Raw genomic sequence first — 16,764 nt, forward strand, 5'->3', positions numbered from 1 at the left:
CACGGAAGGCCATGGGTGTGGGCAGGTATGGGTACGCGCTCGGTGAAAAAAAAAAGGGCGGTGAAGGCAGAAACGTCGCGGAATCGCTGTTTTTGCCGCTAGATGGTTTCGTCAAGCCTGGTTCAACCAAAAAAAATTCTGATTTGTGGGCCCTTCGTGAGAGGGTGGGGGTAACTTTTTTGGTGGGAGGCATTTTTAATTTCTTTGAATCCTTATAGTATAGAAATGTGGTCTGCCACCCTATGTAACCTGGTCTAATTCTGTGGAGTCTGGCCTGCGGGTCGCGGCCACCAGGCCCTCTTTTTCTTTACGCGCTGTGCGGCTTTCATGTAAGCTCTGGTGTTAGCACCTTTACGTGAACCACTTCTTTTTCAATAAAAAGTTCAGGCTAGCCTGATGGCTCACCGTAGTTCCCATGAAAAAAAACGCGTAGGTGGAGGTACCGGTAGGGGTGGTAAAGGTCCAAAATTTTGAACTAAAAAAGTCTAAAAATCGGACCTTAAAAAAACTGAGTTATAATTTTATATAATTTTAAACTAAAATATTTAAGAGACTTATTAGGCTGTGAAGAGACCACTATGACCATAGCCCATTACCACCCCTAGGTATCGGAGCCTGCGAGTGACTTGAGTGGGAGGGGAAAGTGTAGTAGTATTTCAGTTGTGGACGGCAGTCAGTGGGTTAGGCAGGACGAGGCACACTGCACCCAAGTAGTTTTATCACATCATGCCCCATTTCTCTTTTAAGCACATGAAACATGTTGCCTATTGGGTTATTTCTTTCTTTCTTTCCTTCCTTCCGTTAAATTTACAAAAACAGTTCACATACCCGCAAAAAAAAAACGGTCCACAGGCCAACACTTTGTATACACGATAAACGTACTCACAACACTGTCATACGTATCATAGTATTACTTTCAAAAACTGTAGCGACAATGAGGTTTCTTTGTAATTTCACAGGAAAAGTTGTGAACTTTTTTTATTATAAAAGGCAGAAACGATGCCACTGTTTGTCTAAACGGTCGTTTAGTCTCTTTATACAATGTTTAAACGCTACATAGTGGTACACCGTTTTCATTTAATTGGTTGTTTTGACTGTTTAAATGGGCGCCCATTTAAACACCTGTTTTGCCCAAATAATAGGCTAAACGGCAGGTGACCGACTATTTACTGTTTAACATTTAGGATAACACTGAACGTTGCTGAATCATATAACATGAAGTAGAACGCGGGTTTTTACATAGGCGCGAACTTGCAAGCGAAGACATAAAGCTAGGCTATGAAGTGTTGAGCCGGCGAAGGGTCGTCATTCATGGCTTCGCTAGGCGGGTGCGCTAGAGGGGTTAGGATCAAAGGACTCAAGCGGAAGCAAGTGATAGGCAGGGGTTGCGCTTAGAAATTGCCTACTGAAAAGTTATGTCTTCGACCCCTTTGAATGCTTCTTCTAGGAGGGCTCTAAGGGGAAACAATCTTGTGAATTGGCATGAGTTAGTTAGAAAAGTAGCAGGTGTTCAACTTGTGGACCAACCGGACATGTTTATTTGGTCATTGAAAAAAATAGAATCTTCTCTGTACAATCAATGTATAGAGAAATCATAAATGGGGGGGTCACTCCAATTAATTAATAAATCTTTGTGGAAATTAAAGCTCCCCTTAAAAGTCTTTCTGTGGTTCCTTCACCAGGGGGTTATTCTAATTAAAGATAATCTAGTTAGATGAAATTGGCACGGGAACGAGAAATGTTGTTATTATAGTAATAATGAAACTATACAACATCTCTTTTTTGAGTGTCATATGGCTAGATTAATTTGGAGAATAATTCATACCACCTTTGGCCTACAAAAACCTAACAATGTCATTCATATGTTTGGGACTTGGCTACAAGGGATTAGGTGGAAGGAAAAAAGTTTAATACTTACATGTGTAAGTGCTATTTATTGGGCCATGTGGCTAAGCAGAAACGATATTATTTTTGATAAAGTGAACCCACAACCTTGTTTGTATATCCTTTTCAGGGCGACATATTGGATAAGATTTTGGGGTTTGCTTTAGAAAGAGGAGGACAAGATTACTATATCAGAGAATTGTCGAGTTTTGGACTCCATAGCTATGGAGATCTTCGTAAGAAATGGGTGGTGGTTTAGTAATAGGCTTCGTTTATAATAAGTTGCTTACTAAATTTAGCTATTTTTCTCTATATACTTGGTTCTCTATTGTAATAATAGCCGGATATTTCACACTGTGTTGTAGAGGTCGAAATATTAAAACATTCTTTTATTTTAAAAAAATATCGTTAGGAAAGAAAAATCAATCCTTAAAGAACTAATGAACTAATGAACAAAATGCTAAGAACTTCTTTAACTGTTGTCGAAAAAGTTAAAAGTCTTGTAGATTGGATGGGGTTAAGGTCCGGGGCGTCTATTTATCGCACGCGCGGGTGCGATGCGTGCTGTCGCAGAAGGCGCCGCTGCTACTGTGCTTCTTCCCCGGCGAGCGCGGCACCTGGACTTCGGGGTAGGGGCTTGGGCGGCGGCGGTTGCGAGCTACAGGAGGGGGAGGGGGTGGGCGGCGAGGGGTGGTTGGTGGGCAGAGCGGCCGCCGGCACGCCGGCGGCCGGGGTGGTGGAGGGCGGCGACGGACATTATGGTCCGGGGTTGCTGGAGGTGGTGGCGGCGGCGGCGGAGGAGTCCAAGGCCATCGGACCTAGAAGAGAAGGTGGGGGGGAAGGAATTGACCGGCGGTGGGCGGTGGTGCGTTGACGGGCGGCGAGGCGGCGCGGCGGAGCGCCGCCGGCCGGGGTGGTGGGCGCCGGCGGCCGGGCCAGGTCCCAGGCGGGGGCGTGGCGCCGGAGAGGTTAGGGGAGGGCGGGGATGCGCCGGCGGTGGGTGGTTGGTGGGCGGACGGCGCGGCGGCGAGAGCCGCCGACCGGGGCGGAGGACGAAGGGGCGGGGGCGGAGGACGTGGATCTGAGAAAATCGCATAAAGCGATGAATAGACACCCCGGTAAGGTCGGGCATCCATGTACGTCTTCCGTGCGATGGGAAGCTTCATCATCGCACGGCCTGCAATCGGCCCAGGAGGAGGCCCATATATTTGCTTTCACAGTCTCATCCAATCAATCACATTATCACTGTTTTTTCCCCTTATGTGTTGTTGGATATGCAGTGATTCTCACTGATTATCCAGCCCAGTAGAATGTTCTTTTTTGCTTTTGTTTCCTAATATTTATGAGCAATACATTATTTGTAATTACTATTTTGTTTCTGATTTCTTGTATATTCAACATTTTGAAAGATTAAATCCAATATTTTACATAAACTAATTCAACATTCTAAAAAAACAAGTTCACACTTAAACTTGAAATGTTGAAACAATATATGCAAAATGTTGAATAGGTATCCACAAAATGTCGAAGTAACACATTTCAAATGTTGATTTTTTTGAGGTAATAAAAATATTTAAAATATATACATATGAGATCTCGTTTTGTTGCATTAATTCTAAACAGCATACTGGTCCAAACGGAATCGAAAACAGAGTCATTATTTGAGAGAAAAATGTGTTTGAAGATTGCAAATCAATTTAAACCTTCCCACCCGCCAGCCAATCTCATCCTAACACCGGTGGGGGTGGTAAAGGGCCTAAAATTTTGAACTAGAAAATCTAAGGGCCGAGCTCTAATCTTATACAATTTTGAGCTAAATAATTCAAGGGCCTTGTTGGGCTGTGAAGAGACAACTATGACCATGGCCCATTACCACCCCTAAACACCTGTCATCTACTGTTCATAGCAGCTCACCCCTCTCCCCACTCACATGATGAATCTCGATTGTCCGTTTTAACTCTAGCACCAACCTTAAAGTGGAGGTTTGATAAGGAACTTCCTTCTGGAAGGTGTATAGGTTTTCCGGGTAAGGTCGCCGCTTACATGGGATGGGGACCGGCCCACATTGTGATGCAATGCGTACACCGGCCCAATAACGAAAGGCTAAAAAACCAGCCCAATAACGAAAGGCTCTGAAGATCCAACTACAGTTATCATTGAACATTTGAACTGGTGAGCGTTCATTTTGCCGGTTTCTGAACATAGCGGTGATGCTGCTCCCAGCAGTCCTTTCTTTCTCCGGAGGATGCATAGTTCAGTAGAGTTTCGGTAATCTTGGGAGACCATCACCATCCGTACTCGTAAGATGGCCATGCAATCTAGCTCCAAACCAAGTTCGCCATTTCCAACATGCTCGAGATTTCATTCAACCTTACTTACATCCAAGCTCAGAACCAATGATGATACAAACCTACACAAGCAGCAAATCCCACACCACCTCATCCACCAGCTGATCGGCCAGCACCCCCGCCACCACCGCGCCGACCTCCCGCTCCTCCTCGCCCACGCGCATCCACCGCCGCGCCCGCTCCATCTCCGCCAGGACGGCCTCCCCGCCGCGCAGCACGTCGCTCAGGCCCCACCGCTCGCTCCCCGCGCCGCCCAGCCAGGCCCTCGCCGCCGCCAGGACCTCACCGTCCCCCCACCGCCCGGCCTGTCGCCGTCGTTTCGTCTCAACGAAGAAGTCGAGCAGAAGCCGCTCCGAGACGCGGTGGTCCGCCGCGCCGGCGGCGTCCATGAGCAGCAGCTCGAGGAGGCCGTGTTCGTCCGGCTCGTGGCGGACGACGCCGGCGCCGCGGTGGCTCCTGCTCGGGCGTGGCGCCGCCGCCGCCGCGTCCTTGGTGTGGCATTCGATAACCAGCTGTGCCGGGACATCGCCGGCGAGGTCGTCGGCGCCCGACGTGGCGGCGAGGCGCGCCTCGAGGTCCACGGGGCCCAGCTCTTGGGTGCTCCCGAACCGTCGGATCTTGTGCTGCGGCCGCAGCATCTTTCTCCCTGCTCCACGACAAAAAAAAAGTGATTTTTTTACACGAAAAAAAAAGTGAATTAAGCAAGCATGGGTGGGGCATTGTATTGGTCAAATCGCGGCCATCAATCCACCAAATCTGTCGAGCACGCGATGCCGGGAGATGAGATTAGCCTGCTGCCTTTCCCCAGCAGTCGCTGGCGCTGTGGGTACAGAAAGATCGCCGTACAATTTGGCACGGCTTTTAAAATGTCCGGATCGAGTCGCGCCCGGGCAAACACCAGAATCAGAGGAGAGATTCTGGAGTTGCCACCAGCACTGCCCGTCGAGGCGACGAACACCTCAAATCTCAAGACCAAGATTTGTTACCCCCTACACATGATTGTGACACTGCTGTACTCTGTCTCCGTGTAATGCGCACCGAGCATGTTGACGGGACGACGTCTCAGAGAGCACGGTCAATTGCCCAGTGGTGCCCGTGCCTCTGCTCTATCTGGTACACACTTTTTTCTTTCGAACTGACACGACGCCCTGTGCGTGCCTCCGGGAGTGACCTCTACGGGTTCCGTGGATCAGGACTCGGTCGGGTACGTGTCGGCGGCCATGGCCTCGTGCGTTTACTCGGCTCCCCCGGCCCGTGTCCTTTTCAGTTCGGTGATTAATTTGTTCGCACTTGCAAGACGAACTTACTCTGGAGGCGCGCGAGGCTGAAGGACGGCGAGCACGCGGCGGCGTCGTCCGCGTCGCCGTCGTCGTCGGAGGGGAAGTCCATGACGGCCACCGGGCTGAGCTGCTGCTGCTCCTCGTCCTTGTCGTCCGCCTCCGACGACCCCCTCTTCATCGCCTGCATTATCATCGCACGCGCGCGCGCCAAACATTAGCTCGATCACCCTCCAATCATGACACTGCTAACAAAACACAAAGCCAAAAGGCCGGAGTACGGAGCAGTGGTAGGTGGAGAGGCCGCACGCCCTCCCGGCTGGTCGTTTAGCGCCGGCTGTGGTGGGCGCCATGAACCTATTCGTAGAGGACAAAGCACGGCTGCACGGGCGACAGCGGAACGTGCGGCGCCGGCTTAGCGAGGGGCTTCGTTTGACCAACCGTAACCGCCGCGTTAATCCCTGTGGGCGTCGCGGTCGTCGCCCGCACATGCGAATGCGATGCTCGCGGTGCAGACAAAGATACGAAATGGCTGGCGGCACCACGTCCCAGTGGCAACTGTACTCCGCTGGGTGGAAAATTGGCAGAGGCTGTGGCCGGCCGGCGGGAGCCCGGAACGGCACTGTGCACGCCATCGCTCGCCGGAATGCTGGATGGCAGGGCCTCCCCCCCAGAAGGCTCGAGGCTACTCCGCCGCTAGCATTAGTGGAGCGGCGTGCGCCTGCGTGCAGACGGGAAGAGCCTATTTTCACCCTGGTCACTCACCAGTCACTCCCCGTCCCCGACAAGCAGCGGCCTCTGGCTGTGCGTAGGACCCGGCGCATTCATGCGCGCAGCAACTTTTCTCCTTTTGGTCCGCAGCGCACGCCGGCCGCTGCCGCGGGCGCCATCAGCGTGCCATGCCGTTCCGTGCAGTACGGCACGCTGCAGTGCGCGCCGCAGCTCCGACGGGGTGGTTGTTGTTTTTGGGGGGTGGGGGGGGGGGGAGGGGGGGGGCGGTGGCGGACGGCGAGCTCGCTCGGTGGGTTGATTGGGGCGCGAACAGTGGTTCATTTCTCTGCGACCCTCTACGACGCCTAGCTCCTGCAGTGCTTGACGGCCCAGACAACCAGGGCCGCGCACTTAAATCTGTGTCGGAGAGGATGTGCTCTCGAGTCTCGACCGCATCAGCAACAAGGTACTCGATTTTAAATTTAAATTTGAATTCAAACCGGTCAAACCGGCTGGTAAACCGGTCAAACCGACCGGTAAATCGGTCTAACCGGTCGGTATACCGGTACGAACCGGTTGAACTGAGTTTTTTGAATTTAAATTTGAATTTGACCGGTTTCTACCGGTAACCGGTGCAACCGGTCCGGTAAACCGGAACCGGAGACCGGTCGGTTAGGTGAACCCTGGTTACACTTGCCGTGTGGTACTGTCACGACTCACGAGCCACTCGAATTTCTACAGTGGAGACAGACAACTAGTACGTAGTCTGGTGGCCGTGTACGTAGCTTATGCTCGTCGCGCGTCAATGCATGCAGCGGATGCCTTGGATGCTCCACGCTTGCCCACAGTGCGAGGGATCATCCCATCCGCATCAATGATCGACAAGGCGAGACAACCCGTTTGTACTAGTATACTATACGCAGGACTAGTTGGTTGTGGGCTGTGGCATCAATTTGTGGGGCTTCCCGTAACCGTTTCATGGCTAATCCACGGCACGCAAGTGATGTAACTAATTTAACCGGAGGCACGGTGGGAGGAGACGGGCCAACAACTGAACTAACGACCAGTTACCCAAGCATGCCTTCGTGATGATCGCAGTGGCGACAAGGCAGCAGTAATAATTACCTCGTGCTCATCTCCGGCGGCGGCGGCGGCAGCGTCCATGCTATCCGAGGCGGAGGTCGTCGCCGTCGAGAAGTCCGAGTCCGACTCGCACCGCGACCCCCTTTTCCCGGCCGACGCGGAGCTGTCGCTCGTCGACGACGCCCAGGACTCGGAGCCGCTACCGCTCGGCGTGGCGGCGGCGGCGGCGGCATCCTCGTCGTCGTCGCCGTCCTCGCCGCGACGCTGCCAGAATAAGCCGCCCCTGCTGCCGAGCCGGCGCGAGAGGCTCCTCGAGAGGCTGGACAGCTTGCTGGGGCGCCGCTGCCGTAGGGACAAGGACGGCGGCGGCTCGAGGAGGTGCCGCGCCGCCGGCGCGGGCGGCTCGCCCAGCAGGCGGCGCGGGTAGCACCGGAAGCCCGCGGCGCTGCACGAGTCGCAGTCTAGCTCCAGGAGGTCCTTGAGCCTCAGCGGCGCCGTGATCCGGCCCGCCATCGCCGCGGCCACACACTCGCTCTGGCTCACTGCAAGCACTCCCAAGTGTACGATCAGAGGAAGTAGCTAGCCTAGCCAGCGCGCGCCCCGCCACGCGTGCCCGTGTCAACCGTTCGGCGCGTGTGGTTTTAAGAGCCAGCCGGCCGGAGTGCCAGGAAGCGCGCGCGGGTGCTGCGCAGCTTCTTCGGCCGGCCGCGCGCGGTGGCTGGCCGTGCCCGTGCGGGCAGTAAACAAATGCCCCCGAGTTGAAGCTTGTCTCGATGCGGGGGCGGGGGCAGGTGCTCGTTCCGGGCGGAGGCTACCACCAGGCGACACAGGCCGCGGCGTGGCGTGGCGTGGCGCGCCGCGCGCGTTGGGTGGGTGGGACTCGGGAGCGTGGGGATTCGTCGCGCGCGGCCTCGGGTTAAATACGCGGGGGATCACGACGAAACCGGCCGTCGGCACGCATCCCCGCCGCAAGGTTGCTGATCGGAGTAGTACTCCGTGGGATCGATGAGGCCTGGACCGAGTAGCGCTGCACGGCCGCGGCGCGCGGTCGGTGGCTGCCTGCCCTGCACTCGCCGGAACCCGGGGCGCGCGCGGCGGTAGCGGGTGCGTGCGTACGCGCGGCGACACCGAGACAGACAGCTCGCGTGCGGATCGTTGGTGGTGGGTACTAGCTGGACCCTGGTCTAACACGCTCCGAGCCGATGCAGGATCGGATGCGCCGTTGATCTGAAGATTCAGGAACGCATCTGCTGCTCGGAACGGCAACGGGTGCTGTGGTCCGTCCATGATTGCACCGAGTTGTGTACTACTGGTCACCGGTCACGCACGCATTAGTGCAGTACAAGTACTCCCCACCAGCAGCGACGGAAAAAGCTGGTCTGGTCTGGTGTCCGGTACGGTCCGGCCCGTGGGGCAGCGAGGACAAGGACGTCCTGGAGCTGGAGCCTCGCAGAGACACGGTCCTCGACTCCATCAACAGAGTGAGCGAGCAAAGCAGAGCAGGCAAATTGATCGAGATCAACGGTAATTGACAATTGAGAAACCAGCATTGTTCTCTGCTAATGCTGGCTTTGTTTACCTCTGCCAGGGCACTGCTGCTACTAGTTGCCACCACCATCGAACGAGACGCACAGCAACGCGGTGACCGCGCGAACCTTCGGCGCGGCTTCCGCGGCCGCCCCGGACTCCGGCGCCGTCGAGAATCCATCAGATTCGATTCTTCCAGCCAGATTTCGCCGGGCTACGAGTCAATGGCAGCTGACCGGCGCTCGTAGGGAGAATCAAATACAGTAGCATGTCGTACTGCGCCCGGCTTTGTTTAGCCTCCCTCGAGATTCGCGTTCCAGCTGTGACGTTTTTGATAATCCCGGCCATCGCCGGCAGCTAGTCCGGCACGGCTCGCCGCCTGTCTCCCCGGTGGTTTCGTCGGCTAGTACATCCATCATCTCCTCCCAACTTCTAGCAGATGCTGAACACGGCTAGTAATTCGCCGGACGGGGAGAAGAAGCAGCAGTCTATTCGAACGTGCTCTGTTCTCCGTCCATTTTTTTTTTCAATTTTGAATGAGCGTGCCGGCCAACTCGACTCAAACCGGGCCGGCGCCACCGGGGGACTGGAGCGGTGTGGGCGTGGCGTGTGCGCACGGGCAGCGCCGGCATGGAACCCAGGGCGCTTTTAAGGTCGCCACCACGCGCAGCCTCCCCGGCCCCGGCCCGTGCGGTCCATGGCCGGCGGCGCTCGAAGCGTCCGGCAATGATCGGGCCAAGTGCTGCTCCTCTCCTCGCGTCGTGTCTCGCTGGCTGGTTTTAATTTGTACTATGTATGGCACCGCGCGGCCGGTTTTCAGCCACCGAGCAGACACCGGATGGTGTTCCAGGCTTTCAGCTGTTAGAATCGCCGTGTCGCAAGTACTCGATACTCTGCGGCTCTGGCTTACGGTTCCGCCGCCGCAATCGCGGACGGGGTTGGTTGCCTAGACAGCGCGGCACGGCGGTCCTTGAGCACGACAGCACGTAACAGAGATAAAAAAAAATGCCACGTTTCACCTCTTCCTGGAAGCAGCAAGCCGCTGCATTTGTTCGTTAGCGTGCCGGTGACTTTGGGGTGGTTGATTCTGTTTAGCATGCATGCATTTCAGCTCCTCTTGACCCATGCTTCCCGGACTTCGTTCTTGGACGTGGAAATACTCCAGTCTGATGCTTAAAAAAAAGAGTCGTGGTAACGCACAAAAGGGTGCATCCGTGAATCTGCAGGCACATCTTGTTGGCATTTCAATGTAGCAGGAGTGAGCACGATGTAAGAAAGAAATCACTCGCAACCCATGGCAAACTTATAAGAAGCTTCTAGAAGATGAAAGCACATGAATCATGTTTACCGTGCTTCATAGTGAAATATGAATGCTCTAGAAAATAGATATTTGTATGGTTAGATAAGCGTGAGAAAAATTTTAAAATTAGATATTTTGTAAATAACTATGTAGAAGATGGACACATGGTAAAATCATGAGCCATAGAGTACTATAAATAGAGTTTTCTCCTCCCCTCTTGTCATATCATGCCATAAGAGGTCTCAAGTAGGAGATGACAATATTGTCCTATAGTGTGATAGTTTCATGGTAGGATAAGAACATAAAGAGTGCAAGAGTCGTGTTATACTGAATTATGATGAACTAGGCGTATAGCCCGCGCATTTGCGCGGCTAGTATTGAAAATTCAAAAATTTGCTTATCCTTGTATTCTTTTTTACCATACATCATCCTGTTCATTATCGTAAATTATGTCTTATTGTTGATTAAAACAATTCAACTATGATCTACCTATAATAACAATTTGATTTGTTGCGGTTTAATAATATTATGTAGATAATTATTCTTATTTTCATTTTATTTTGATTGATTGTTGTTAGCTTTAGTTTTTATTAATAGTATATATTTGTAACTGATACATAGCTAAATGGTATTTTATATTTATTTTTTCATAATGGCATTGGTGGGTGATTTTAAATTAGGCACAGGGGTATTTTAGACTAATTTTTATCGTAATGGCAGTGGTGGGTAATTTTTATTTTTCTATTTTCTCCGATTAATGTGGGAATTTCTAGATTTTGGGAGCGAACGTGAAGGCTCCGTTTGTTGGCCAAATAATAAGATAATAGATAAAAAGTTGAGTTTTCATATAGAGTTTATCTCTTATATTACTGTCTAGGTGAAGAGTTTCGTGATATAGTGGACTAAGAAAAAGCAGATAGTAATATAAGAGATCAACACAATCATCACTATAGTGGAGCGCCGTCAAGATCCCATGGATAATCATCACGGCCAACACAAAGCAGACTCTCTCCACCCTCTGCCAAACTCATCAACACAAATCTCTGTGTGGTAAGAGACTCTAAGAATATACCTCTCGGTGTGGCTTCTAGTGGCAAGCTTAATGGCTTCTTCTTCTCGGCATAAAGAGCGCAATAGACAAAAAAAAAATTCATCTGACTTTGCATGATTCCAGCGCATTGCTAGAAGACCCAGAGCAGAACCCCAGCAAGATATGTGCTCGGTTGAGAGGAACCTTGACCTTGGCGCCACATTCTGAGCATCACTAGTGGGTGCATTTTCCAGAAAGACGACCTCTGACAGCAGACTAGGTTCCTTCCTAGAGAGAACTAGAAATGGCTCTTCTGCAGATGGGATCACCACCCTCCATGCATGACAGACGCTACGCATCAGTTCCACGTCTTTGAGAGAGGGGCGAAGGCAGCAGGAGATCTAAAGAACAAGTTTTGGCAGCAGATCCGACCAAAGACCAGGAACAGAGGGCGTAACAGCTGCACGCTCAGGGTGAGGGCGCAGGGAGAGTTGTGGTCGTCAGGCTCACCGGCGTCAGGTTGGAGGATGCAGGAGCTCATATTCCGTGAGCAGCGGAGGAGGAGCGCAAGGTTATCTCCGGCTCTTAGGCCCCGTAGGTGAGGAGGCGAGGGTAGCGCGGCCCATGGAAATGGCACTCGGCATAGGCAGGGGTACTTATTCGATGTCCACATATCCGCTAGCCAAGGCGCCCAAGCGGAGGGTATTGCGGCTTGGCATCATCGGGGCTGCAGGTGGAGATGGCGCGGCCTCGCTAGCCGCGGCGCGTGAGCGGAGGATGCTGCGGCTTGGCATCATCAGGGCCGGAGGTGGAGGTGGAGGAGGCGCGGCCTCGCTAGCCGCGACGAGCAAGTGGAGGGTGCTGCGGCTTGGCATCATCAAGGCGTGGAGGTGGCTTGGCCTCGCTGATAGGACGGAGGACGATAGTGATCATGGGCGCCGCTGGAGGAGGCTGGGTGGTTTCCATCGATAGCGGTGTCAGCAGGTGGTGTCCATAACGATCCATCTCATTGGAGGAACCCTATATCAAATGGTAAATTGGTTGTGATCGCGATTTTTGTAAAATACCATAAAAACAATTTGCCCCCTTAAAATAGCACCGAAAGATACGGACGTTATCTAAAAATAGCATTTCGTTAGATTTTGTTCGCTGAAATATTTCTTTTCTCTCTTTTCAGCATATATAGAACATCGATGTGAAATGACTTGTATTACCCGTGCCTGATCCATACACATCGCCGCCCCTCCCCCGCACCTGGCCGCCCGCCTCCTTCCTACCGCGTCGCCGACCAAAGCAGGCCAACAGAGCTGTAGACTGGGTTGACGATGCGGCCGTACGCCTTGTAGAGTAGGGAGCGGAAGACCGCCGGCCGGAGGTGGTCAGCGTGCACGACGGCAAGTAGGTTGAGCAGCATGGCTCGGTCGTAGAACTTGGCGAGGAAGATGGTGTCATTGGCCTGCGTCTCGGGGGTCTTGATCCACTGCAAGTAGGGGTGGATGGTGCAGGTGTCGTTGCAGCCCTTTGTGCGGGATGCGGCAGCCGTTGCAGCTCATTCGCATCTTGGGTCCGCACGGAAGTTGTTGGGGACAGAGGATCGAGAGGCACCGACGAGGAGCTTGGAACTTGGATGTGGCTTGCTGGAAGGAACTGGAATAGTGCGGAAGCGAGATGGCTAAGGTACGATGGTGGTGGAGCCCTCCCCGATGGATGGACGGGAGCTGGGCTCTGGTCGCTCGCCCACCGGTGACCAGCGACCGCCCGCCGGCGCCATGCTCGAGGCCTCGGGCTCCGATTTGGCACAAGCGCTGGCGAACCGATTTGAGGGTATTTTTGTCTAAGTTAACAGAATCGACGGTGAGATGTAATGGAATGGCACTATCAGATAACATTGGCATCATTTAGTGGTATTTTATGGGAGCAAACATTTTTAGTGGTGTTTTAGAAAAATCCCAATCTTTCGGTGCTATGCAAATAATCCTTGATTCGGGGAATCCCTAGATTCGGTGATGTCCCGGAAGGAAGACGATGCAACGGTGGGGTGCATTTGATGGTCCATTTTGTTTTATTACCAAAAGTATAAGAAGGGATCCCGATTTACATCAAATTACACTTGGGCATAGGTAAACTTAATACTTGGAATCAGATCAGATTGGAAAAAGTAACAAATTCTAAATTTTGAAGCTCTTGAATATTGCAATGAACCAATTGGATGTAATTTTTCAGCACAAATACTGAACATTTAAAAGTAAGATAGAAAACGAACGAGTGTATCTGAAATAGATAAACATGTTAGTATAATGTTATGTGTCATATCAAACACCCAAATTTTCTGATCTCTTGCTGAAGTAACAAATTAACTTAGCTCTTGTCCAAACTCTGAAATGTGTGACAAGCCAGAATGACAAAAGCGGCTATGAAGTACGGCGCAGCTGGCAACCGGACGTCAGATACTCCATCACAACATTGAGAATCCACTAATGTAACATCAGACATCACCTCTTGCAACATACGAAATTATATGTAAAATTAACTATGACATTTGATTTCGAGATGTAAAATTCCCATCACAACATGTACACCATGTCTCGTGCAACATCCACTTAAAATGTTAGCAAGCAGAAATAATATTTGCAACATTGACCCTTATTACCTTTTGGGACATCCAAAATTATATGTTGCAACATCAGAAATTATAAATTGAAAACATCAAATAAAAACCGTTCACCGTTTATACTATTGCAACGGCCGCCCCTGCGCACATGGCGGAGTGCCTGGTGGACGTACGGTGCCGAGCTAAGAGATGTTGCAAGAGATGATTTATACTATTGCAACGGTGAAACGGCAGGAGCGCGCGCAGGGGCTGCCCGGGGGTGCGACAAGGATCACCAATGGGGTCGTGGGATGGCGAGACTTAGCTACGAGGACATTCCATGGACGGCAATGGTGGAATTATATGTTGTGCTCGCCATCCATGGCAACGGTGAAATTATATGTTGTGCCTCGAATGAAATTGAAAGGAACAGAAGGGAGCAGACAATGTAAAGGAGAGCGATGAAACATATCTACAAGGTTAGAACGTGTGGACAGGAAGTAGCCACGTAGCGTCCGATTTTGTAAATGGCATTGGACGCCTGAAGCTTTTTCTTTTAGATTATGGAGAAAATTCCGATCTTGATCATTCACAAGTGAAAGACTACAACCAAAAAAGTTACAAGAGCTCTTAGACTTTAGACCTCAAATGAGGGATTTCACAAATACACAAGAAAAAAGTTATAAAACAAAGAAAGAAATCTGGAAGACTAAGCTTCAAACTTCTTCTCCGTCCCTGCTCAATCTTGCAATGTATTCACAGGTACCAATCCACCACATCACTCGACTACTTAGAAGTTTGATATCTGGATGGTTTGTTGCTTGCCCTTTCACATAAACCTCCATCTGGCGCAAGGGTAGGAGGATATATCAGCATCACCTCTAGCGAGGGAATGACACCAAATGATGTCACCAATGCTAACGCCTGCGCTACATCGGATAAGAATCTTCTCAAACAGTTTGCCGTATCACCTGACACTCACGGACCTGAGTAGCCGCCTTTGCCTATGAATGGTGTAGCGCCTGAAGCTAAGCATGAAATAAGTACGAAGCAAGCAGATCGCATGACCAATTACTAGAACTTTAGGAGCTGCAGAAGTGTCCTGAATTTGTACCTCATCTGCAACTCTGAATGATCAGGCCAGTTCGATTGTCGTCACTATTTTTTTCAGTGACCTGGGATTGTCGTCGCTATGTTTAGTGAAAAAATAGATTGGTTACATAAAAGATGATGGAGCTGTAAAAAAGTGTAGCAAGGTAACTGAATTTGCAGTGGGATATGTCGTAGATGTTGGAGACACGTCGAAGGAAAAATGGTTTCCTGAACTGCTGCCGTGGAACTCGTGACATACGTGCGTATCAGTGTGCGTCTGTCGTGTCTGCATCATCCATGTCACGTCCATGCTACAAAACGTACGTACAAGCGCGTCTCGCAGAACGTACATGTTGCCCCCAGGAGCACACATATTCCACTGTCCACATCAGGTGTGATCCAACGCGCACGCTCCCATTCGCCAACACGAGGTCGTGGCGCCGGCGCATCAAGAGTGATCCCACAGGCTGACGCCTTCCTCATCGGCGTCCATGGACGCCACCGCCGCCGCCGTGGGGCCCAGCACGGGCGGGCTCATCATCAGCCCCTCCGCCATGCTCATCATCAGCCGCGGCATCTCGAAAAGGTCGTCCTCGTCCACGATCGCCACGGCGTCGTCCGCACCGCCGCCGCCGCCGCCACCACCGTCGCCGCGCGGTTCATCGCGATGACGGAGGCAGCCGTCCATCGCCGCCGCCGCCTCGGCGGCCGCGGCCCGGACGTCCTCCGGGGACGCGGAGGCCGGCGCCGGGAGCGAGCGCGCCGCGTCGGGGAAGTTGAGCGCGGCGCCGGCGCCCCGCAGCGCCGACGCGGCGGCGTCGTAGGCCGCGGCGGCCATCTCGGGCGTCGGGTACGTGCCGAGCCAGATCCTGCTCGGCTTCCGCAGCTCGCGGATCTCTGACACCCACTTCCCCGCCCGGAGCCGCACCCCGCGGTACACCGGGTGCCGCGTCACCGCCCGCGCGCGCCGCCCCGCCCTCTGCTCCTCCGGCCTCCGCTGCTGCTCCATCACGATCACTTCCAAGTTCCGACCAGCACGACACGCCCACTACATTGCACCACCAGCGCTCGCACGAGAAGCGTGGCTAGAACAACCACGAGCTAGTACTAGTAGTGTCACGCACCAGCTGATGCGGCGGAGGTGACGGCAGATTGGCAAGGCTTGCAATGATGATGCGATGATCAACTAGCTTGTCCTGGCAGCTTACGTCCAAGTGGAGGATCCCGGGAGGGTTTAAAAAAACCGGGGCGGCGCGCGGCCGGAGTTGGTGAAAACATTCCCGACGCCCGCGAGCGGGACGTGACGGGAACGCGTTTCCCAGCCCGATCAAAATTAGCTGTGAAGCACACACACACACACAGCTCGAGCTTTCCGTCGGCCCGGCCAACGGGGGCTCGCCACCTCGCCGGAGCGGGAGCGCAATCTCTCAGGTCCAGGAAAGCCGCTTTCTTGGCTTAGTGCGCGACGAGGTTAGGGAAGGGTACGGATCCCCCGCCGGGGGCGCCCAGGTGGCTTCGCCCCGAGCTTCCCGGCTGATTCGATTGACAGGCGCCGGAGCTGGACGGGGTGACATGAAGCCACTACTTGTTTTTGACCCGTTCAAGTTCAAGGGCCGTATAATAAGGGGGTTCGTCGCGTAAAGGCGAATAGAGCAGACGATGATGGATGATGGGGCATGATTCTTTTGTCTTTTTTTTGTGTGTGTGTGTCAGCGACCATATCCAGTACTAGATTACGCGGGCGGTGCGGCTTTGCATGGCCTGATATTTCTGCGTGCCATCGGTGAGGACGAAATCTGAAAGCCTAGCTGGTAGTAGCTCTCCATGCTCGTCGTGTGTGTGTTGGTGCTTATTGAGCTGGAAAGGACGTGGTGTCTGGTGTCGATTTCAGCTCTTTCGTTCAAACGCGGTAGCACACGACG

The 16,764-nt window shown here is 52.7% G+C and overlaps 2 protein-coding genes across 2 annotated transcripts; both read right to left on the reverse strand.

The window, feature by feature from the left end:
- Positions 1 to 4,040: 4,040 nt before the first annotated feature.
- On the reverse strand, positions 4,041 to 8,180 carry LOC120651901. Its single transcript, XM_039929538.1, has 3 exons — positions 7,346 to 8,180; positions 5,540 to 5,693; positions 4,041 to 4,878 (listed from the first exon to the last, which is right to left on the reverse strand). The coding sequence occupies exons 1-3, from the start codon at positions 7,814 to 7,816 to the stop codon at positions 4,295 to 4,297; spliced, it is 1,209 nt and encodes a 402-aa protein (XP_039785472.1). The 5' UTR covers positions 7,817 to 8,180; the 3' UTR covers positions 4,041 to 4,294.
- Positions 8,181 to 15,287: 7,107 nt separating this feature from the next.
- Positions 15,288 to 16,384, reverse strand: LOC120648748 (dehydration-responsive element-binding protein 1F-like). The gene has a single exon (XM_039925422.1). The coding sequence runs from the start codon at positions 15,849 to 15,851 to the stop codon at positions 15,291 to 15,293; it is 561 nt and encodes a 186-aa protein (XP_039781356.1). The 5' UTR covers positions 15,852 to 16,384; the 3' UTR covers positions 15,288 to 15,290.
- Positions 16,385 to 16,764: the final 380 nt, after the last annotated feature.

The sequence above is a fragment of the Panicum virgatum genome, chromosome 9K (genome assembly GCF_016808335.1).
Source record: "Panicum virgatum strain AP13 chromosome 9K, P.virgatum_v5, whole genome shotgun sequence".
Taxonomy (NCBI): Eukaryota; Viridiplantae; Streptophyta; class Magnoliopsida; order Poales; family Poaceae; genus Panicum; species Panicum virgatum.